At 39.7% G+C, this 24,049-nt stretch overlaps 1 protein-coding gene across 5 annotated transcripts in view; it reads left to right on the forward strand.

The window, feature by feature from the left end:
- Window positions 1-17,119, forward strand: part of RNF8 (ring finger protein 8) — an 85,738-nt gene extending 68,619 nt beyond the window's left edge. For 4 of the 5 annotated variants that reach the window (XM_072641968.1, XM_072641970.1, XM_072641972.1 and 1 more), the window contains 2 exons: window positions 1,559-1,763; window positions 15,691-17,119. In XM_072641968.1, the coding sequence (XP_072498069.1) occupies window positions 1,559-1,763; window positions 15,691-15,707 (222 nt within the window). In that variant the 3' untranslated portion in view covers window positions 15,708-17,119. The remainder of the gene's footprint in view (window positions 1-1,558; window positions 1,764-15,690) is intronic. The other variant, XM_072641969.1, reaches the window with a different exon arrangement.
- The last annotated feature ends 6,930 nt before the right edge of the window (window positions 17,120-24,049 follow it).

Raw genomic sequence — 24,049 nt, forward strand, 5'->3', positions numbered from 1 at the left:
ACATAAAAAGTATGAGATGCTTTATCAAAAGCTTTCCTAAGCTCTAGGTAAAGTATATGAAAAGCATTCCCTTCATCTACTAGTTCAGAAGAATGTGAAGTTAGTCCAGCATGATTTGCTCTTGATGAAGCCATGTTGGGTCTTTGTAATCAGTCACCCCTTCTCTTTTCAGACGTTTGCCAACCATCTCTTTAATTATCTTCCCAGTAATCAGTATCAAACTCACTGGTCTTAGAGAATCATTCTTGGCTTTTTTGTTGTTATGATTCAGTTGTGTCTGACTCTTTATGATCCCATTTGAGGTTTCTTTGACAAAGATACTGGAGTGGTTTGCCATTTCCTTCTCCAGCTCGTTTTACAAATGAGGAAACTGAGGCAAACAGTTAATTGACTTGCCCAGGTCAAGTGTCTTGACAGCTAGTGAGCAATTGAGGTTGGATTTGAATTCAGTGATCCCAGACCCCAGCACTCTGTCCACCATGCTGCTTAGCTTTAGCTGCCTTCTTGGCTTTTCACTCTCCCTCATTCTATATCTAAATACATCCCAAGTTCTGTCTTGCTATCCTATCTCCAGATTATCTCTTCAGTCTTTCTCCTCCTATTCCCACTCTCAGTCCCTAATCACCTCTCACCTACACTATTGTAGTAGTTTCCCTCATTGATCATTTGCTTCTGTCTAGTGTCTCCCCTCTCCAGTCCGTCTTCCTTATAGCTGACAAATTGATATTCCTAAAACACAGATCTCCCTTCTCAAAACTGATGCTCTCCTGCTGAAAAATCATAAATGGCTCCCTGTTGCCTCTAGGAGAAAATACCAAGTTGCCATGTAAAGTTCTCTACAATATGGCTCCCACCTAAGTTAAAATTTTTTTCCTTTATTGTTATTATGAACTTGAAAAACAACAATCATAATTTTTTCCCTATGCAAAATAAAAAGGAGATTATATGTGAATCCTTGGATCTCTAGTACATACACCTTAGTTGTTGTTTTTAAGTGTATAATAAATGCTACATGAAAGTTCCAAAGCTGCCTTGCTTCTTATCCCAGTCTCCCTCTGAATTTCCTTTTCTCTTTTTTTTGAACTTGCTTTTTTGTATTCATTTAAAAAAATGTTTCATGGATGCTCTTTTTCTTGGTTTTTTTTTTGTTTTGGCATCACTATCTGTTTTCCTATCTCTATCCCTTCATAAATCTCTCCTCTCAAAATAAAATCCCTGGCTTGAAGCAAATAAGCATAATCAGCCAAGATAAATCCACAGATTGGGAATTTCAGAAAATGTGTATCTCATTCTGCACTTCTAGTCTATCACTAATTGTGACTCAGTGACCTTAATCATAGTAAAAAAAGAAAGAAAATGGTTCAAGATGGTATTTGAGCACAGTCCTGGGATGGATTCGTAGGTTCCTACAAAGTCCTGGCTGAACTAGCCGGGCAGTAACCACTTAATAGATCATTGTGGACCGCGTTCTGATTTACTTATCATATTGTTTCTTTTGCCATTGAAAAAGCATCCAAGAGTGAGATCCCTGATGCGTGCTTCCTCCTGCCCTTTTTAGGCAGTCACCTTGAACTGTGCCCACAGCTTTTGTTCCTACTGCATCAACGAGTGGATGAAGCGAAAAGTGGAATGTCCCATCTGTCGACAAGATATTGTATCTCAAACTCGCTCACTCGTGCTAGACAACTGCATCAGCAAGATGGTTGAGAAACTGAGCTCTGAAATGAAAGAGCGACGAGAAATTCTAATTAATGAAAGAAGAGGTAAGGAGAGAAGGGGGGGAAGCTTCTGTGTGTGTGAGGTGTGAGGAGCCTGATCCCTCACCACAGAGCATTCAGTATTTAAATAACATGTCAGACGTGAGAAAATAGTTCATTTTATTCATTCAACAAACTTTTATTCAAGTACTTATCTTTGTGGACATACCATAAATATGTCAGACATCATCCCCACCCTTAAGCTGCATATAATCTGACTTTTTTCCACAAGAGTTGGAGACTGGAGTGATTCTAGTCTTCTGTGGTTGTCTAGTTACCTAGTTAGTTAGGCTAGTTCCAAATTAGATTTAGGATTCAATTTCTCTTAAGTGTCCATGCACACACAAACACAGGCACGCACACACCACTTCCTGTCCTGTTTTGTATTCAACAATATATATCACTGTCAAGTGTATACGTTACGTACAAATATAGGAATTTATTTTGTGACAAATGCATTTATATTTGGGATTCCCACTTGCATGCAAATGACAGTCTATCTGCATTAATGCAGTTTTCATCTACTTTATCAATGTATATTTACATATATGTGCATGTGTGCATATATGTAGAAAAAACCTGATTCGTAAAACACTTAAAGTTATGTAATTAACGTTATATAATTTGATTCTCATTACCATTCTGTGAGGTACTAGGGGACCTAATAATCCCATTTTGCCAGGGTGGAAACCCAGACCCAATCTGTTACCAGTTGTCAAAGGAGCTCCCTTGCCTTTTGGGTTATGTATTCTGAAGGGAGGGAGTAGGGAACAGCTATGCCCTTAAGCAACATTTTAAAATAGGGGAAGCCTGCCTTTGATATCTTTCTATTTCCTAATGTTTTCTTCACCCCATTTTCTTCTGGCTGCCCAAAGCCCCCTACAGTGATGTCCCACACAGGCTTTCCCTCTGCTCTCAGCAATATACCTTGCTCCAGAATTATTTCTGCCTTCTTCTTATTTTGCCCTCCCTGTGCTACATGCCTCTCTCCCCAATAAAAATACATCTTAGGGCCATGGAATGAGTCCAGCTAGATGTTAAGAGAAAAGCAAATCTGATTAAACTAATTCACAGTATCTGTTATCCCACCAGCTCTCCCAGAGGCATTTTCATTTTTTAAATAATGCTTATTCCCTGGGATTTAATTAATGGTATTTCAAGAGATTGGAGGTGGGATTGGAATGTATTATGTTACCTGATATAAAAACGTAGAGATCTGTCCCTCTTTTCAGGCCTCTAGGTATTAACCTGTCAGCAAGTATTTGTTAAATGCGTACTATCTCTATCTATACATGTGTGTACACACACACACACACACACACACACACACACACACACACACACACACAATTGTACCATTATGAATAGTTGGGAGAATGAGGAAAATCCTCATATAGGGCTGGTACTTGAGCTGAGCTTTACACAAAGCTACTCATTCTTAGGGAGGCAAGGGTGAAGATGTATTCTCAAGGTATCATGGGGCTAGAGGGGGATCTCCAATGTGTACAAAAGCCTAGATCCAGATAGAGTGAGGGGCAGAAGAAAGCCAGTTAGACTAGACCATAGAGAGAAGGTTGAAACGATAGATTGGAACAGGATTGTAAAAGACTTTACATGCCACTTGAAAGAATTTATATTTGATCTTAGATGGAATGAGTTACTATTGCAAGGGACAACTTGGTCAGTGCTGTACTATAAGAGTATAGGTCTGGCAGCTGTGTAGACGGTAGAGTGGAGAAGAGAAGGACTGTTAGGCAGGGGAACCAATGAGGCGGGTATTGCAATAGACCAGACAAGGGAAGATAAGATCTCAAATTAGAATAGAAGCTTTATGAATGGAGAAAAGGAGGGATGAGATAAGCGACATGTTGGAGATAGAATAAACCAGACCTGGCAGCTGATTAGATATGTGAGGTAAAGGAAAATGAGAAATCCAGGATGATGCTGGTGTCTTTCAAGGGGACTCAGAGCAGTTTCTTGTCCTGCTCAATACCCCTTTTGCCTCCTACTCTCTGACTTTCCTTATCACATGGGACTATGGATTTAGTTCAATTCAACAAACATTTACTAAATGCCTACTGCTTCCTGGGCAAGCACCTTAACCTCTCTGTATCTCAGTTTCCTTATTTGAAAAATGAGGAAGTTGGACTTGATGAACTCTAAGGTCTCTGTTAGCTTTCAGTCTATGACTTGTGATTTGATCTATGTCTTATTCATTTTTGTAACTACCAGCTCCTGGTACATTAAACAGAAAGATGTATGTATTGAGTAGGTAGATGAATAGTTTTGGTTTGGGTCTCTAATTCCACAGGCTGTTGCCTGGGATAAGATATTGTTGACCAGTCCTGAGAAAACTATCTGTGTTCCCAAACTCATCTGAACCTGCTTTGCCTTTTGGGGTTGGGGAGGAATCAGAAGAATTAAGCTGTCACTATTATTGACCTCTTCTTCAAGTCACTATTATTGACCTTTAATAAATTATTTTGATATTATAGAATCATACATTAGACCTGGAAGGTCTCATAGTCTAATCTTTTCATTTTACATATGAGGAAGGTGAGACCCAGAGCAGTCAAGTCACTTGCCCAAAGTTGTACAAGTGTTAAGTTGTAAAGCTGGAATGCAAAACCAGGTCCTCTTATTACAAATTTATTGCTTTTTCCACTGTACCGCTCTTCCTTCTGGTAGCCTCTTCTGCTCTCTCTCTGTACAGCAAACAGGCTGCATCCTCTGGAATCATGATCATGTCACTGGTCAGAGTTGCTTGTTGACTGGCCATATCTTTTGATCATTTATCAATTGGAAAGTGGCTTTTATTCTGAAAAATTTGAACCAATTCTCTAGATAGCTTATAAATGAGACTTTTATTAGAGAAGCTTGCTCCAAAAAAATTTTTTCCCATTGAACTATTTATCTTCTAATTTTAACTACATTGGCTTTGTTTATGCAAAAACTTTAATTTTATGTAATGAAAATTGTCCAATTTATTTTCTGTGATCTTTTTTATCCCTTGTTTGATCAAGAATTACTCCTCTTTATATAGATTTGACAAGTAGTTTCTTGTAAGATATTGGTAACACTGAGTGCAGTACCTGGCACATAATAGGAGCCATATAAATTCTTTTTCCCTTCTTCCCTCACTCCCTCCCTGCTCTTGTAATTTGTTGTAATGTCACCCTTTATGTCTAAGTCTTGTAGCCATTTGGAGCTTAAATAAGGTGTATCCTTAGTTTCTGTCAAAATTGTTTTCCAGCTTTTCTAGCAGTTTTTTGTCTGCTAGTGAGTTCTTACTCCGGTAGCTGAGAGCTTGAGCTTTGTCAAGCACTAGCCTGCTGTGCTGCTTTATTTAGTATATTGGGTGCCTAATCTGTTCCACTGATTGGTCTTTCTATTTCTTAACCAGTACCAAATTATTTTGATGATCCTTATTTTGTAGTATAGTTTGGTACTGTTATGCCACTTTCCTTCCCACTTTTTTCATTATTTCCTTTAACACCTTTGACCTTTCGATATTCTTGATCATTCTTTGACCTTCCCAATGGATTTTGTTGTTTTTTCTAGTGATCTAAAATAATCCTTTGAGCATTTGATATGGCATTGAGTAAGTAAATTAATTTGGCTAGTATTGGCATTTCTTTATATTGGCTTGGCCTGCCTATGAACACTTAATTTTTCTCAGGTTATTTTTCTTTGTATAAAGACTGTTTTGTAGTGGTATTCATATAGTTCCCAGTGTGTGGGAAGTGTGCCTGGTACTAAAAGTTTGTTTATCCCCATAATGTAATTAAAAGGGACCATACATGAAAAATAGTAAAAAACAAACAAACAAATAAAAATAAAAAAAAACAAACAGAACTTAAAATTGAAAAGGACAGTCGTAATGTTACTTGAGGAATAATAACACATTTAACAAGAGAAAGATGAGGAGACTTGGATCAAGATTCTGAAGGGTATTCGTGGGAATTCTCAAGATGTATTACACTGATTTCACCAGTTCTTTTGCATCTAGTTTCACTTCAGAACTTGTGGTTTTCATAAGTGACAATGGAGATCACTTGCACTCCTCCTAAACTTACTGCCTTTGCCTAGAGTTGTGTTCTGATTCCCAAATAGGATGAGAAAGGAGCCGGAGAATCACAAAGGGAAAAGAATCTTTCTGAATAACTGAACAAGATTTGAAAAACAAGGGAATGACAGTGGAAAGAAAGTATGCTTGAGAGATATCTAAAATGGAATTAACTAGCCTGTGAGCAGTGAAATAGACAAGGGGAGCTATGGTGGGGAGCATCGTCCCTCTGAGAAGGAAGAAAGTACTGTTGTGTCCAAAATTTAACACTGTTGCTCAGAGCCTTTTGGTTGGTCCTTCCTCAGAAACCTGAGGAAAAGGTACTGGATAAGTCCTTAGGTCATAGAATAAAAGGATTTAGAGATCCTCTACCACTGAAGCCTCTAGAAGTTAGGAACCACCTAATCAGCTTTTGTTATGTCATACCAGGGTGTTCACCATTGTGACCTTTGGTAGTCAGGACATTTTGATGTAAAACAGGTATGGGACCCTGTCCCAAAGGTTGTGCTTGTGGATCACAGAGAAGTCATTGAAAAGCCTTCCAAGAGTAGAAAAGAAACTCAGAAAGAGATTGCTGATATTTCTCTCTTTCTTGGGAGTTAAAGAGTTCTGCACCGGGCCCCAGTGATGGATATCTTCCTATTGAGCCAAATGATCTGGCTGCTCTTGGGACCTGCTGGGGGCTGGTGAGAACTATTTTCATGTACACTGCTGGATTCCTCACTACCTGCCTAGCAGTTGGATATCGTTATACTGTCAGTCTTTGTGTCTTGGGGCAAAACACATAGAAGTTAATGGTTGAAAAGGGTTGGTAAGATCGTAGCATCCCTCCTGAGAGAGGACAGACCACAACAAAAGCAGGAAGGATCTGATTATTATGGGATGATATGTACAGTCCCCACAGTAATCCAATAAAGTACTGCCTTCAGGGGAAACCTCAGAGTCAGATTACTAGAATGTTGTTTGCTGAGGCAAAGCATCATAGTTCAAGGGAAATAGCAACAACTAGTTTCCCCGCCAGGTGCTGTCCACCATCTGGCTATTAGCCTAGGCGGTGTACATTTGTGTTTGTGGATATGCCAGAGAAGGAGGCCTTACTATCCCTAGCCACAGCTGGTAAGAATATTCTCTTCAGCTTGCTGCCTCCCGTTCCTAAGCACTTTTGACTCTAGGGACTTTGAGGAATATTCTGACTCTGATGAGTAGAAAACAGCTGCCTAGTGAACCCTTCCTGATTGGACTGGCTAGAGCTTGCCTGAGACAACCACCACAGTAGCTCATGCATCTGGACATTCAACCAGTCTGTCTCAGAGCCAAGAAGTATGAGTGCTAAGCAAGTTATGCTTAGAAAACCCATGGACAGCATTTCTGACATGTGGGAGGGTGGAGATGTTTTTGATCAGTACATTGTAACCAACATACTTGCTAATTTTCTTCTTGATTATGTGTATATTATATATTTTACATAATTGAATTTTTAGTCCCAACATTGAACATCCAGATTTTTTTTTCCTTCTACCATCGTGCTCCCCTTCTCAGTACTTGTACATAATGCACACATTTAATAAATATTTGCTCATTGATTGCTACCAGTGCTCAGCTCATAACACCCTTCCTGATTTTCTGGGCCTTGTGCACTATATACACGAATGATATCTAAATGGTGACCCGGGAAAAGTTGGCATTCTATCCCCAAACCTGGATAAAAAATACTCCTAGGAGTGAGATACCAACTACCAGTAAAACTGACAGATTGCCTTCATGTTGCAACCCACAGCAGACAGACTTGAGGAGGGTTGGTATAAATCATCCCTTCTGGAAAACACAGATGGCCTTGAAATCAGTGTTTTGCCAGATTAAAAATGTTAAGAGATGTTCATCACTATAACTTGTGAACTAGGCTCTGGCCAGCACTCCAGTTCGCCTAGCTGAGTAAGTGAAAAGGGTCTGTGCCCTGCTTAGCTGGCTCAGGCTTCAAGGATGGTGGTAGTGTCTGCAGCAGAGGGCACTAGTGCATAGCAGAAATCCTTTCTTAACTCTTCAGTTCTCTGGTGAAGTTTGGTGATATGACCAATGTTACCTTTGATTCTAGTCGTTGTTTTTGTGGCAATATGTGTGTAACTCACCTTCTGTTGTCTTCCTTTGTTAGGAATACCTTAGGAACATCATACCAGCCTCTGGTCACATATAGATGTGTGTCCTTCCTTGCTTTTATATGTAGATAGTGAAATCTGCTATATATGTGACCTTTTTATTAAAGTTTCCTTTTTTAAATCCACTGTGAGAACAGTATTGGGTTTTAATTTTAATCATTTTAAAAATCACCCTTTTATTCTATCTAGAGAATTTGTGGCATGGTAGGTCAAGAATCGGCCAATAGAAAGTCTTCATTTTCTTTCACCTCTGAGAAGAGTTGTTTGGGGTGGGGGTAGCCTTGCTTTTTACCTGTTTCCAAGGGATGGAGAGTTAGTCAAAACTTGAGGAAGCAACTAAAGCTGAAGTCTAGAGGAAGAGCCCTGTATATTTTACAGTAGTTAATCTTGTAAGTAAATATCTTTCATGAATTAAGAGAAAGAAAAGGAGAAAACTCTTTTCTCCTCTGCTCCATTATATAGATTTTATTCAGCAGAATAGTCTGCTTCTTAATTCCTACTCCTTTTCCCCCTTTCCCTTCTTTTTTGTGTATTCTCACTTTATTTGGTGCGTTCTTTGATATAATGAGGAATAGCTGAGCTTAGTGTCTTAGGCACAACCACTCAGCCACCCTAACAGAAGCCTGCCCTAATTCCTTTATTTTTAAAAGCTAGAGAGAAAGAAAGCTCTTCCTTTTTCCTATTTGGCAACATTAGAGCCAACATATTAAACAAAAAACTCTCTTCCTGCTGCACACAAATGGTTGAAAGCCATCCTGGCATGTTTTCTTTGTTTTTGCAGTTACTGAAGCAAGCATAGCCTTTGAGAATTTCCCCAGTGCCCAACAAGAGGCTGCTGAGCTCTCATTCAGAGAGTGGTATGTTGGAGTTACCAGCAGTCTTACTGTTCTACAGTGTTGGAGTTAGAGAAATTTTTGGTTCATATACTACCCTCTTGTGCAAAGAGGAAATAATTGGTTTTAGGGCCAATTGGAAGTTTGTGTTATCCAAATCCCTGGTGCAAAGTAGTTTAAATTAGGACTCAACTTTGGGTCCAGGAACCAAGGTTGGCATGGCTGTAGTTGTCATACTTCTGAAGTTGCACCAGTGCCATCTCTCTTCTAGTTGATCATTCCCAGGAGACTGGCTCTCCAAAATCAGAGTTTAAGAAGATGTCCAGTTATGAGCAACACTGTGTTAGGGTATTTAACTATCCTCCAGCATCCTACTCAAATGACTGCCGAGTTCCTCTTAAAAAAAAAAAAAGAGTCTTCCTGATAAATGTTGGAGAAGATATGGGAGAGTTGGAGCACCAATTTGTTGTTGGTGGAGCTGTGAGCTGATCCAGCCATTCTGGAGAGCAATTTGGAACTATGCCCAAAGGGATACAGAAACGTGCATACCCTTTAACCCAGCAATATCGCTTTTAGGACTGTATCCCTAAGAGATCATAAAAATGGGAAAGGGTCCCAACATGTAAAAAAATATTTATAGCAGCTCTCTTTGTGGTGGCCAAAAACTGGAAATCAAAGGGATGCCCACCAATTGGGGAATGGCTGAATAAATTATGGTATGTGAATGTAATGGAATACTATTGTGCTCTAAGAAATGATGAACAGGAAGACTTCAGAGAGGCTTGGAAAGACTTATATGAACTGATGCTGAGTGAAAGGAGCAGAACCAGGAGAACTTTGTACACAGAAACAACCACAGTGTGCGAGGAATTTTTCTGGTAGACGTAGTCCTTCATAGCAATGCAAGGACCCAAAATATCCCCAATGGACTTTTGAGGCAAAACACCTTCCACATCCAGAGAAAGAACTATGGAATTGGATCGCGGGATGAAGCAGACCATTTTCTTTTGTTTTATGTTTTCTCCCATCCATTTTAATTCTTCTATTCAACATGACTGTGGTGAAATAGTTTAAAAAAAAAAAAGTCTTCCTCTTCGGACCATAACTTCTGTTTTGTTAGGCACTTCTGTAGCCAACTTCTCATGTGTATTTAGAGTTATCTTTGTGTCTTATGCCCCTGTTGTACTGTAAGCTCCATGAAGTCAGGGACGGTATCTTAGATAAGTATGGATCTTCCCATAGCAGTGTTCTGAACACAAGCACTTATTGGTTTCCCCTTTAAATAGTATTTTTTTTTTCCAATAATGTGGAAACAATTTTTAACATTCATTTTTAAATAGAATTTTGAGTTCCAAATTTTCTCTCTGCCCTCTCTCCTTCCCAAGACAGTAAGCTATTTGTTATAGATTATATATTTACAGTCATGTAAAACATTTCCACATTAGTCATACTGTAAAAGAAGAAACAGAGCAAAAAGAAAAAAACTAGGAAAAAATAAAATGAAAGTAGTATACTTTCATCCACATTCAGTCTCCACAGTTCTTTCTCTGGATGTGGATAGCATTTTCCATCATGAATCTTTTGGAATTGTCTTAGATCCTTGTATTGCTGAGAAGAGCTAAGTCGGTCATAGTTGATCATCATTTGGTATTGCTGCTACTGGTTAGAGTGTTCTGGTTCTGCTTACTTTGCATCAGTTCATGTGATTCTTTCCAGGTTTTTTTGAAATCTGCTTGTTCGTCATTTCTTACAGCACAATAGTATTCCATTACATTCATATACCACAACTTTGTTCAGCCATTCCCCAAATGATGGACATCCCCTCAATTTCCAGTTCTTTGTCACCACAGAAAGAACTGCTGTTAATATTTTTGTACATATAGGGCATATAGGTGCTTCCCCCTCCCTTTTTTTTTGTCTCTTTGGGGTACAGACCTAGTAGTGGTATTGCTGGGTCAAAGGATATGCACAGTTTGATTGCCCTTTCTGTATAGTTCCAAATTGCTCTCTAGTACTGATGTCCAGTTTGATTGGTTTACAACTCAACCAACAGTGTATTCATATCCCAATTTTCCCTCATCCTCTCCAAAATTTATCATTTCTCTTTTCTGTCCTATTAGCCAGTCTGATAGGTGGTACCTCAGGGTTGTTTTAATTTGCATTTCTCTAATCAATAGTGATTTAGAACATTTCCTCATGTGCCTGTAGAGAGCTTTGATTTCTTCTTCTGAAAATTACGTGTTCATATCCTTTGACCAGTTATCAATTAGGAAATGACATATTCTTTTAAATTTGACTCAGTTCTATGCATATATATGTATGTATGTATTTGAGAAATGAAGTCTTTATCTTAGATGCTTGCTGTAAAAATTGTTTCCCAACTTTGTTTTCCTTCTAATCTTGGTTGCATTGGTTTTGTTTGTGAATGCAAGCGCTTGTGAAATGTTTGGTGGGATTAATTTCAGGGAATCCAAAGGCCCTATTGCCCTAAAATCTTACTTCCTTACTACCAAAACACACACACACACACACACACACACACACACACACACACACACACACTCACACACTCACACACTCACACACACACACACTCTCTCACTGATTAGCCTTTCCACAACTAGTTCTTCCTTCATTTCACTTAATGCCCTGGGAAGATAACACTTTAAACTTCATTAACCATTTACCTCTTAGTGTGTCTACCTAAAGTTATTTCAGATGACAGGTTTGGAAAAAGCAGTGTAGCACTGGGTACCAGAAAGAAAGTGGGGGTAAGGGTTGGAAGGAACTCTGGTGCTAAGCACACATTAGTTACTCATTCAATGCTTGTTGAAGATTGGTTGTGAATATCTGAAACACTGGTATAAGGCTTCGTTGAAAGGGAGAATTATTTTCCGGTGGCAACTTTTCCTCTCTGTTGGTAGGATTAGAGACCAGAATATTTTGTATCAGATATATGTTTCATTTCTTTGTTTTTTTAAGTTCTCTTTAAATTAGTAGGCTCTGGGTAAACATCAGTTGCTTGAATGGAAACTATAACTTAACCTCTTTGCTTATTATAGCAGTCTCTTTGAATAACACTCAAAAAGAAATAAAACAAGCAATTGAAAAACATGGTTTAATTTGTGCCTTGAGAGAATTTGTGAGAGACAGATTTTTCTATTGAGAAACTGGTGGATGAAATGAGCGCAACTTGGCAAAGCCAGAATCCCAAGATCAGTGATCTCCTTCAAGCCCTTTTACACATAGTGTAGAGAGAAGATGTAGAGATATGTAGGCTACATAGGGTTAGCTGACATTTCAGGAGTCATGAACCTAGGAATATAGATGTATGCTACTAATCATTCAGTGTTGTTTGGACTAATCTTGATAAAGCAGTTTTTGTTAAGTGACTCTGAGAGGAGTTATACAGACAGTTGTAGTAAGGTAAATAGTGAGGCAATATTCCTAGAAGTAGATGAACTTATCCTTAGGATCCTAAAATATATGCAGAGTGATTCGGGTTCCTGCTTCTTCCCTTACCTCCAAGAACAGCATGGTCAGTTCAGGTGAACAAATGTTGATGTTTATTTTGTGCTGTGCTGGACACTGAGGATGAAAAGATGAGTAATAGATCTTTCTCAAAAGGTTGAACAGTCTGATCAGCCAAATGACAAGTATGTGAATAACTGCAAAATGAGATTGAGTGAGGTACGGTTAAAGTGGAGGTGTAGATAAAATGTGAGGAAAAATTTGAGGTGAGAAAGATCACTTTGAGCTCAAGTAGGGTAGAGACACAGAGAAGGCTTCATGGAAGAACTGACATCTTTTTTGGGCCTTGAAGCAAGAGAGGAATGTGCACAGATGGAGATATGGGGACTCTTTTAAGTTTTAGGGACAGTATAAGAGGGATGGGGACAGAAAATAGTCCAGATTGACTGGAATGTGCAGTACATGGAAAGGACTAAAGTATTTTGGAGCCAAATTGTGGAAGTATCTTAAATACCAGATTCAGGAATGTTTACTTTTTTTCTTTGGACAATGGAGAACTCCAAGAAGAATAGAGTAGTGTGTGAAGAACAGTGCCTGGGAAGTGGTGGGTATTATTGGCTTGGAGGAGAAATAGACAGGATAGACTGTATAGACTAGCAGGAGACTGGTTAGGTTGTTAAAATAATCTAGGTGACAAAAGATGAGAACTTGAACCTGGATGGTTGCAAGGAGTGTGAAAAATAGTGACCAGATGCCAGCAAGATTGTAAAGGTAGAAATGACCAAAAACTTAACAACTGGTTGGCCGTGTGGGGTAAGGAAAAGAGAAAGGTCAAAGATGAGTTTGAGCTTAAGAGTCTAGCAGAAATAAGGTAGGAGGAATAAGATGGTGACTTCAGTTTTAGATGTGTGTTGAATTTGAGGTGCAGATAGGACTGCAGCTAGACGTAGCTAGAAGGAAGTACAGGCTTGTACTGGAATATAATACTAAAACAACGGTCTGAGAGATCTGAGTAGAGATTGACAGTGAAGGCAAAGCAGAGTCCTAAGATAGAGAAAAGGACCTTGGGGAGAACCTATGTTGAAAGAGCCAGTGGAGGAAAAAGACAAAAGTCAGAAGTCCAAGAAGGATAGGAGAGAAAAGAGTTGGGTTTGATGGTAAGGATGTCATTAGTGGCTTTGAAAGCAAGCTTTTCCTTGGAGTGGTTGAAATGGAAACCTTCTTGTCAAGGACTGAGTAGTAGCAAGTGGGTGGTGAAGGAAGAAAGGGCCACTAAGTGTAGACTACTGTGTATGTGGGTATTGGGCAGTGAAGGAGAGAAAAGGGTGTAGCTTCAGGAAATGGCCATATCTGGGGAAGGGCTTTTCTATTTGTTTTATCAGCAAAGGACTCTAGATTTGGAGTTAGTGTTGGGAAGTGAGGGACCTTTAGAAGCCACTCAGCCCAATTCATTCCTTTTATAAAGGAGGAAACCAAGGTCCAGGGAGACTAAATGACTTGCCCAAAGTGACACAGGTAATAAATGAGATAGGACTTGAAACTGACTCCAAAGCCAGTATTCTTTCTACTGTACTCAGGAAAATCCACTTCCTCACCACCTCTGTGCATGAGATTGCAAGTGAGAGAGAAGGGGACTTGGGGAAGGATGACCACATCGTCCTCTGAGACCAGGAGGAAGGCAGGAAAACAGAGAATATGTTAGGACACTGAGTGGATTAATCAATCAACAGTTACTTATTAAGTGCCTACTATGTGACAGATATTGTGTTTCTTGCTAGGAATTAAAAAGAATAAAACTATCCCTACTCATAAGGAGCTTACATTCTAATGGAGTATATTTAGTCATATATAGAATAAACAGAGGACATAATTCAAATAAATATAAGGTAATTAAACACAGAGTAGTTTGGAAAGGAGGATATTAGCCATATCTTGGAGAAAGTGTATTCTAGATTCTAGAAACAGCCAGTTTCTAGACTCTAAAACTGCCATATTTCTCTTTATATGGGTGTTTGGCAGTGATGGAAAGAAGGGATAATAGCTTAGAAAGGTAGCAGGGTCAAGGGGAAGGATTTTGGGTTTCTGGAGTGTTTGAGTGCCCTGTGTAAGGAACAGAAAGAGCTCCCTTGTCTGAATCATAGATCATGAGAGAGGGTGGAGGGAAGTTGTGTACTATAAAGAAAGGTTGGAGCAGTTTGTAGTCCTGTTGTTTTTCAGTCGTGTCCAACTCTGTGACCCCATTTGGGGTTTTCCTGGCAGAGATACTGGAGGAATTTATCATTTTCTTCTCCAGCTCATTTTAAAGATGAGGAAGGAACTGAGTCATACGGGATTAAGTGACTTGCTCAGGGTCACACAGCTAGTAAGTATCTGAGGCCAGATTTGGACTAAGGAAGATCAGTCTTCCTGACAATAGGCCCAGTACTCAATCCACTACACCACCTAGCTGCCCCCTGGTTTGTAAAGGACTTAAAAAAACTTTATATGAATCTAGAAGCAACAGGGAGCCCCTGGACTTTATTGAGAAGGAGAATGACATCAGATTTGTTCTTAAGCAAAATCACTGTAACTGCTGTTTGTAGTAGACTGAAGTGTGGAAAGATTTGAGGCAAGGACACTGTTTCAGTAATCTAGGCAAGAGGTGATGAGGGACTGAGCTAGAGTGGGAACGATTTTAGTAGAGAGGAGTCGGATGTGAGACATGTTATAGAGGTAGAAACAGCAAGGTTTGATAAGTGATTGGATATATGGGATGAGAAAGAGTGAACAAACAAGGATGACTCCAGGGTTATAAACCTGAGACACTGATGCATCTTTGACAGAAATGGGAAAGTTTGGCTTATGCTAAAGGAAAGGAGTCAAGGAAGTTCACAACATGGCCTCATTCTTAATCAGTCACTCCTTCAGATCCCTGAACACCCTCCATTGCCTTCAGAGTAAGAGAGAAGCTGTCAGCTCTTTCATACCGTGTGTGCATGCACGCACACACACATGCATGTGCACAGGCACCCAACACACTTCCTCTTCTCTTCTGTCCCCTTCTCTCTCCCTACTCCCCCTCTCAATTTACAGTCTTTTTAAATAATATTTTATTTTTTCCAATTACGTGTAAAGGTAGTTTTCAACCTTCACTTTTATAGGATTTTTGAGTCCCAGATTTTTTTCTCCCTCCCATCCCTCTCCCGAAGACAGCAAATGCCAATGGTTTGAAATAGGCTCTGCATGTACATATTTCCACAAAGTCATGTTGTGAAGGAAGAATCAGAACAAAAGGAAAAAACCCCTAGAGAGAGAACATAGTATGCTTTAGTCTACATGCAGACTCTGTAGTTCTTTCTCTGGATCTCAGTTTACACTGTCAAAGAGCAATGTCAACCTATTTTTAATTCTTGTCTGTCATCCCTCCAAAGCAGAGAGCCGACCCTGAAGACTGAGCTTCTTGCACTACATGTGATGGAGGTACAAGACTTCCGCGTGGATCTGGAGGGACGCTGTTCAGAAGTAGCTCCTTCCTGCCTTTGGACACGCCCTGTCACCGTCCGCATTATCATCTTGTGTACCAGAACAGCTCCCCAGTTTTGGATATTATATCTACTTGTCACTTTGTGGAGGATGCTTTATCATAAGCACTTCATCACACATCAAATGGGGTTTTGGGGGTGGGGGTTATTTTCTTTTCATTTTATTGTTAAAGCATCCACAATGACTTTCTGAGGAACCTATGAATTACCCAACTTCCCTGGGATGGCTAAGGTGTCTTGCTGCGGAGGAAGACAGGTATACCTCTCTTAGGTGGTCCCCTACCAAACAAGATGTCATTTCCTAGTAATAAAATGTATCAGCTGCTCAGCTGGGCTTTGGAATGTTTACCTTCCTTCCCTTTTAGCTCCAACACAAGCAAACACCGGCAGCTCACTGACTGCAGCAAAGCAGCTGTATCCAGGAACAGATGATACCACACTAGTGGACATCAGTCAGGGAGGCCAAGTCAGATCTCATTGCCTCAGAGCAGATGTGCTCTGGTAAGACCTCACACAATCATGTTTTCCTTTCTGCTCCAATATGTCGTTCTACCCTGCTGCAGTCCTGTTGAGGCGTTTGTCTTCCTTCAGCTGTACAGCTGGAGTTGCCAACACATTTTACCAAATGACATAAAAATATGATCTACCTTCTTAAGAACTGTGTGTATTTATGTATATATGTATAGGTATTTAATTAAAAATTAGTTTTTTATGTGACTCCCTCTTTTTCTATAAAATAAAAAAAAGTGTCCGTATCTAGTGGGAAGCAGCAGCCTCTATGACTACTAATGGGATCCTTAGCTGCTGACGACAAGAATGTGGAAAGATAGATGGGTATAAAAATTGGGAAGAGAAATTCTTACTGTGGGGGACCCTCCTAGGATGGTTAAACTCTTTGTTCAGTTGTTGTCATTTGTGTGATATGTATCCTGATCTGCTCTCGATACATTTATATGCATTTGAAACTGGTCGAACAACCGTATCCAAAAAATGTCAATTACTGGTTTGTTGTGAACCTGAATGCAGATTTCTCATGGCACGCCACAGTGCCAGTGATTTGGATAAAGACATTGATGGCATCCATAAAAATGGTAATAATGGTATTTGTTCTGTCTATGTCATAGGATTCTTGTAAAAAAAAAATGCTTTGTAAATGAAATGCTTTGCAGATGTGAGTTATTATAATTATGTCATACTTAACTATATTCACAAATGCCACAAACCCGGAAGAGATATAGCTGCTTTGTTGACAGAATGAGGATCCAAAAGGATCTGATGTGATCATAAGCCATGTTAATAAATCACACTGATTTAAAAACTTGTCTAGAGCAAGAGTGGTTAACATCCTCCGCATATGTTGCGCTGCTCAGTACAAGTGTGTTCAGTGGATCACCTCATACATGTGGATATGCTCCATTGGTATAGATCACAGTCCCTTTGGGACCTCATCCTGACGATGGACAAGAGTCAACGTCCTCCCATAAATTCTCCACCAGGTTCTGCCTGAGTCTCTGCCTTATTACCTGACCTCTCCTGACTGACCCATCTTTCCCAGGCATTTATCTTTGTGATGCCTTTTGACAGATTGCTTCTTGCACGTAATTCAGAATTGGTAACATGCTGTAGCATGTTTATGTACACCATATGCCCCCTCCCCACTGCCTTTTGAATGACACACAATTTTGATTCTCTGGAGACTATGGTATTCCATGATCTGCAGTCAGAATATCTGGAAGAATATTAGTATTAAAAAGGTTTTGTTTGTTTTTTTTTAATTCAGAGATTGCAGTCATTGAAGGCACTGTCTCACTTCCCAAATGCCCTCTGTCTTCCTTTTTTACTTCAGTCAGTAAACATTTATTAGGGGACTGCTATGTTCTAAGCACTGTGTTAAGCTTTAGGGATACCAAGAATAGCAAAAGATCGACCGTGCTCTAGGACCTAATGGTTTAATGGAGACAATGTGCAAACAATTATGTACAAATAAGCTATATACAGGATAAATTGGAGATGGTCCTCAGAGGAATGGCACTGGAATTAAGGGGGAAAGATCTACCTCTTCCGTGTTTTAATATCTTAAATATTGGCCCTGGAGGGACCTGCTAAAAAAAAATAATAGTTTTTCTTCCACCTATTTTTTCCTGTTTGGATTGTTAGGTTGACCTAGGTAGTCGTGAAGTACCTCATTTAGGCTATGCTCCAGTATTGTGAAAAACGGAATGCATTCAGTTCATCATCAACAAACAAACATCAGGCAGAACTTGCTATCTATAGGGAAACCCTCTTCTAATTGGACTCCCCTGGACATCCTCCCACGATGGCAGTAAATGAGTGGTGAATACATATCCTCGGCCGCATGGTAATAATCAGAGGATCAACAAAGTTACCTTGGTCATTTCAATTGGAGTGTTATGTTACCATAATATCTTCATGGGAATACCATGTTGGAGGAGATCCTTTAAAAATACGTTTTGTTCTACTGAATCAAAAGCTGTTTTTATAATAAGCAAAAAAAGTGAGATTTTATGTGCCCTCCACCTTTCAGAATGTTGTTTGCAAAAGACTCCCATTCCCATTTTCTTTTTAATAGATATTTATTTTTAGTTTTCAACATTCACTTACACAACATTTTGAGTTCCAAATTTTCTCCCCATCTCTCCCTTCCCTCCCACCCCAAGGTGGCATGCATTCTGATTACCCCTTCCCCTAATCTGCCATCCTTTGTATCACACCCCACCCCTTCTCTTATCCTTTTCTATTTTCCTGTAGGGCAGGTTCGATTTCTATATCCTGTTGCCTGTATATCATTTCCCAGGTGCATATAAAAAATTTAACATTTGTTTTAAAAACTTTGAGTTTCAGATTCTCTCTCTTCCTCCCTCCCCACCTATTCTCATTGAGAAGGCAAGCAATACGGATTATACATGTGTAGTCATCCAAAACACTTCCATAATAGTCATGTTGTGAAAGACTATTTCCCTCCATCATATTCCACTCCCCCCATTCTGTTCTCTCCTTTAATCCTGTCCCTCCTCAAAAGTGTTTGCTTCTGATTACCTGTCCCCCAGTCTGCCTTCCCTTCTGTCATGCCCCCTTAGCCCCATCCCCCCCACACTTCCCTGTAGGGTAAGATGCATTTCTGTATCCTGTTGAGTGTATTTGTTATTCCCTTAAGTCAAATCTGAAGAGAATAAGGTTCACTCATTCCCCCTCACTTCCCCCTTCCTTTCCACTGTAAAAGCTTTTTCTTGTCTCTTTTATGTGAGATAATTTACTCCCATTCTACTTCTTCCTTTTTCCTTTTCCCCGCACATTCCTCTCTCACCCTTTTTTTAAATTTTTAGATATCATCCCTTCATATTCAACTTGTGTCCTCTATATATATGTGTGTGTGCCCTCCAACTACCCTAATACTGAGAAAAGTCTCATGAGTTACAAATACCTTTCTATGTAGAAATGTAAACAGTTTGACTTTAATCAGCTTATAATTTCTCTTAACTGTTTCCCTTTTCCTGCTTCTCTTGAGCCTTATTTTTGAAAGTCAAATTTTCTGTTCAGCTCTGCTCTTTTCATCAAGAATGCTTGAAAGTCCTCTATTTCATTGAATGACCATTTTTTCCTCTGAAGAATTATTCTCAGTTTTGCTAGGTAGGTGGGGGATTTCTTGGTTTTAATCCTAGCTCCTTTGACCTCTGGAATATCATATTCCAAGCCCTTTGATCCTTCAATGTAGAAGCTACTAAATCTTGTGTTATCCTGATTGTGTTTCCTTGAATTGTTTCTTTGTGGCTGCTTGCAATATTTTCTACTTGACCTGGAATCTCTGGAATTTGGCTACAATACTCCTAGGAGTTTTCTTTTGGAAATCGCTTTCAGGAAGTGATTGGTGAATTCTTTCCGTTTCTATTTTACCCTTTGGTTCTAGAATATCAGGGCAGTTTTCCTTGATAATTTCTTGAAAGATGATGTCTAGGCTCTTTTTGATCATGGCGTCCAGGTAGTCCAGTAATTTTTAAATTATCTCTCCTGGATCTATTTTCCAGGTCAGTTGTTTTTCCAATAGGATATTTCACATTGTATTCTATTTTTTCATTCTTTTAGTTTTGCTTTATAATTTTCTTGATTTCTCATGAAGTCATTAGCTTCTATTTACTCCAGTCTACTTTTAAGGAATTATTTTTTTCATTGAGCTTGCAGACCTCCTTTTCCATTTTCATTCCAATTCTGCTTTTTAAGGCATTCTTCTCATTGTTCATTTCGGACCTCTTGCCATTTGGGTTAGGTTAGTTAATTTTTTGAAGTCTTATTTTCTTCAGCATTTTTTGTGTCTCCTTTAGAAAAGTGTTGACGTGCTTTTCATGATTTTCTTGCATCATTCTCATTTATCTTACCAATTTTTCTTCTATTTCTCTTGTTTCAAAATCCTTTCTGAGCTCTTCCATGGTTTGAGACCAATTTGTATTTTTCTTGGAGATACTTTTTTGGCTTCTGGTTGTATGTTTTGATCTTCTTTGTCACCAAAGTAAGATTCTATAGTCTGAGGGTTTTTTCTGTGTTTTTTCATTTTTCCAGCCAATTACTTGACTTTTTAACTCTTTGTTAAGGTAAGACTCTGTTTCCAGTATGGAGGGTGTACTGTCCGAAGCTCCAGGGGTTCTGTGCATCTGTTTTCAGATGCTTCTAAGGACCTGTAAATTTTCAGTTTTTCCACGGTGATATGATCAAAGGAGAGATGTTTACTCGTCTCCTGGCCTGTCCTCTGGTCTGTGTGAGATCACAGGCACTCTTTTCTGCCTTGGAACTGTGAGGATTCCCTCTCTACTGCTTCCACAAGCTATGCCAATACTCCTCCTTGGTCCATGACCTAAACCCAGGACTGTGATCCAGATCCAAGCACTGGCAAAGCAAGAGAATCCTGCCTCAGGGCCAGCAAAGAGATCCCTGCAATCTCGCTCTGATCAGCTGCATAATCCTCCCACCATCTGTGGTGCCAGATCTCCAGAAGCAGCCAAGGCTGTCACCCTGGTGCTAGGGCTGAACCATGCTCCTCTCTCACCCAGATCCGGCAGACTTTTCCCACTGACCTTCTAAGTTGTCTTCTGGCATGTGTGGGTTGAGAAGAATGGAAATCATCCAGCTGCCAGTGATTCAGTGCCCTGAGGCCTGCTCCACGTTTGTTGAGGGCCCAGTCTGTGCTGGTGTGACCCATGTTGAACTGAGCTCCTCTCTCAACCTGGTGCAACAGGCCTTCCTGTCGATCTTCCAGGTCATCATGTGCTGGAAATTTGTTTCACTTTGTCATTTTTTTGGCTTATTCTGCTCTAAAACTTACTTAGAGTTATTTTTTACAGGTATCTGGAGAGATTGGGAGGAGATCTCAAGCAAGTCCTGGCTTTTACTCAACCATCTTGTCTCTGCCCTCACCACCCCCATTCCCATTTTCAAGGATGAAAATAAAGATAAGAAGTTAGTCAGATGGGCTATCGATGTTATACTGATCTTTTTTCATGGAAGGTGGTCACCTTCCTCAAGTGAAATTTAATTTCAAATCTACCCATGCTGCCTTACCTGACTTGCAGTCTCATATCTCAAGCTGTCTTTCAGACATATTGAAATGGATGTCCAATTTGAACAGAAATGGAGCTATTTGACTAAGCCTTTAAATCCAAATCATTCTGCTTTCTTTGAATGATCAGTAATAGACCCAACCGAAGCCTCTGTGGCTCATTTTTTAGGTACTGATGGCTTAGGATAAGTGTAAATAGCACTTGTTTTCTGTACTGGCCAGAAACTGATTAGTTTCTTTGGGATGGTGAATTAGGCCATATTTTTTCTCAATTCTCATCTAATTCTTGGTCATTTAATGGACTGGGTTTAGACTCAGACAAACTGAGACCTTGGAAAGAACTTATTTAAAAAGGTCAAAGTTACCCACTGCCTCCTGAGCTTTCACCAGTCATCTTGACCTTTGTCTTGTCATTGAATTCCAGTGACTCTGGAGGAGACAGTGAGGTGATTGTCATTGCTTCTCTTTGAGAACTAGGGAAGAATCACCATCTCCACCTACTGCCTGTCCTGGCTTCCTTGAATTGCCAACTAAAACGAAGCCATTCCCAACTGCTCTTCATTCTAATGCTTTCCTTCTCTTAGTTCCTACTCATTCTATATGTGGCTGGTTTGTACATATTTACTTGTCTCTCCACTGGATTGTGAACTCTGTAGGCAAGAATTGTCTTTTTGCCTCTTTTTCTATCCATAGTGCCTAGCTCATAGTAGGCACTTACTATTTATTGACTGACAAAAATAAAGACCAGAATTTGGGTTCAAAAAAATTTGCACAAGTACAGAATGGGAGAAATATGACTAGACAGTAATTCATAGGAAAACAAGTCTGGTGTGCAGGTGGGGATAGGGGCGGCCTGGGTAGGGATGGTTGTATATTGTTACCTAGAACCTCAATTACAATAGATTGGGCAGCCAAAACTAACGGTGATGGATTATAGAGGACAAGGATTTGCCTCAGTTTCCTCAGCTGTAAGATAGGCATAGTAATAGTACCCACCACACAGAGTTGTACCTGACACAAAGGAGATGCTATCTAATTGCTTATTCCTTTCCCTGTCCTGCCAAAATCCATATGTCTTTTTCAGGCATACCTCCATTTCGAAGCCAAGTGTAAACCATTTGCCTCTTAAATTTCCTCTTAGATTTGTCCCAATGCTGTAGCCTATCCAAACTTTTTTGGAAGCCTGACTGCCATCCAGACTTGTTAGCTCTCCCTCCCTGCTTTGTGCCATCTGCAAACTCAAAACATGGCAACTCAGTCTTCCAAATTGTTTAAAAAAAGAAAAAGCAAGTTAAACAGTACAAATCCCTTTGGAACCCCACTGGAGACCTTCCAAGCTAATACTGAACTATCAGTGACCACCTTTTGTACCAGCCAACTGAACCAAACCTAGTTACTTACTTATACTATTTTCTAGTCCATATCTCCCATTCCCCCCCCACTCCCCAAAAAAGTGCATGAGAGAGTGATACACTATGCTAAAATCCAGGTGAACTACATCTACTGTGTTTGTCTGAAGTACCAGCTTAGTAAGCTTGCCAACAAAAAAAAAGACGAGTCTGGAAAGACCCAGTTTTTTGATGAAGCCACTTGGCTCTTTATGATCTGTCTCATCTTGTGGATTTTTATTATCTCTCTACCAATATATTCTAGAAGTTTACCAGGAATCAAAAAGTTGAGTTCATTGGTCTACAATTTACAGAGTCCATTCTCTCCTCCTACTCCCCCTTTCCCTCTCTCTTTTTCTTTTTTGACAATCTGGACCAGGAGTGGGGAACCTGCTGCCTCGAGGACGCATGTGATCTTCTAGGTCCTCGGGTACAGCCTTCAGAGATTTGTTCTGTTAAGTTTGGATTCAGTCAAAGGGCCGCACTTGAGGACCCAGATTCTGTACATTCATTTGTCTCAGATCCTATAGTACTTCTCCCATCCTCTATTATTTTTTTCTTTTTTGGGCGAGGCAATTAGGGTTGTGATTCTATTATCTTTCAAAGACCACTGACAATGCTCAGCAATTGTGTTTGCTGGTTGTAATGCATCTGGGCGAGGGGACTGTTTCATGATCTCTCTCTCTCCTTGGATATCAACTATGTATTAGCCGTTTTTGTTTTGGCCCTTCCAGTATAAAGATCATTTTTGGCAGAGAAAACAGAAGCAAAGCAATATTTAAGCAGCTTCTGTGTCAACAGCTGTCAAGTTGTGCTTGCCCCATCCACATCAATTCTCTCCTCTTTTTTGATCCTTGTCTTTTCCTCAGTATGGCTCAGGCAAATCGTCTTTGTTATCCTTAGCTTTCCTAACCAGCTTCAGGTCATTGTCAATTTTAACACTCCTGACGTTTTACAGGACCATGCTAAACTTTTGTATTTCAACTGTTTGCTGTCCTTGCTTTCATCTTCTGTAATTCCCTTTTAAAATCTCAGTGGTTTAGTGCATTCTCTTTTCAACTCCCCCTTTTTCTTATATTTCTTTCTCTTTGAGCCTTAAGAATTTCAGTCTTGAAGTCTTTTTATCCCGCCTGAATTAACTTTTCATGTAGAATTTTAATCTGCACAGGGTTTCTTAAACTTTCCACTCGTGACCCACAACTTAAGAAGCTCTGGCTACAGGATCTTACCTGCCTTTTCTCTGAACCTGCACATCAGTCTCTTTTTGACTTTCCCCTCTTTTGTCTCAAATTCT

Source organism: Notamacropus eugenii, chromosome 2, assembly GCF_028372415.1.
Source record: "Notamacropus eugenii isolate mMacEug1 chromosome 2, mMacEug1.pri_v2, whole genome shotgun sequence".
NCBI classification, from domain to species: Eukaryota; Metazoa; Chordata; class Mammalia; order Diprotodontia; family Macropodidae; genus Notamacropus; species Notamacropus eugenii.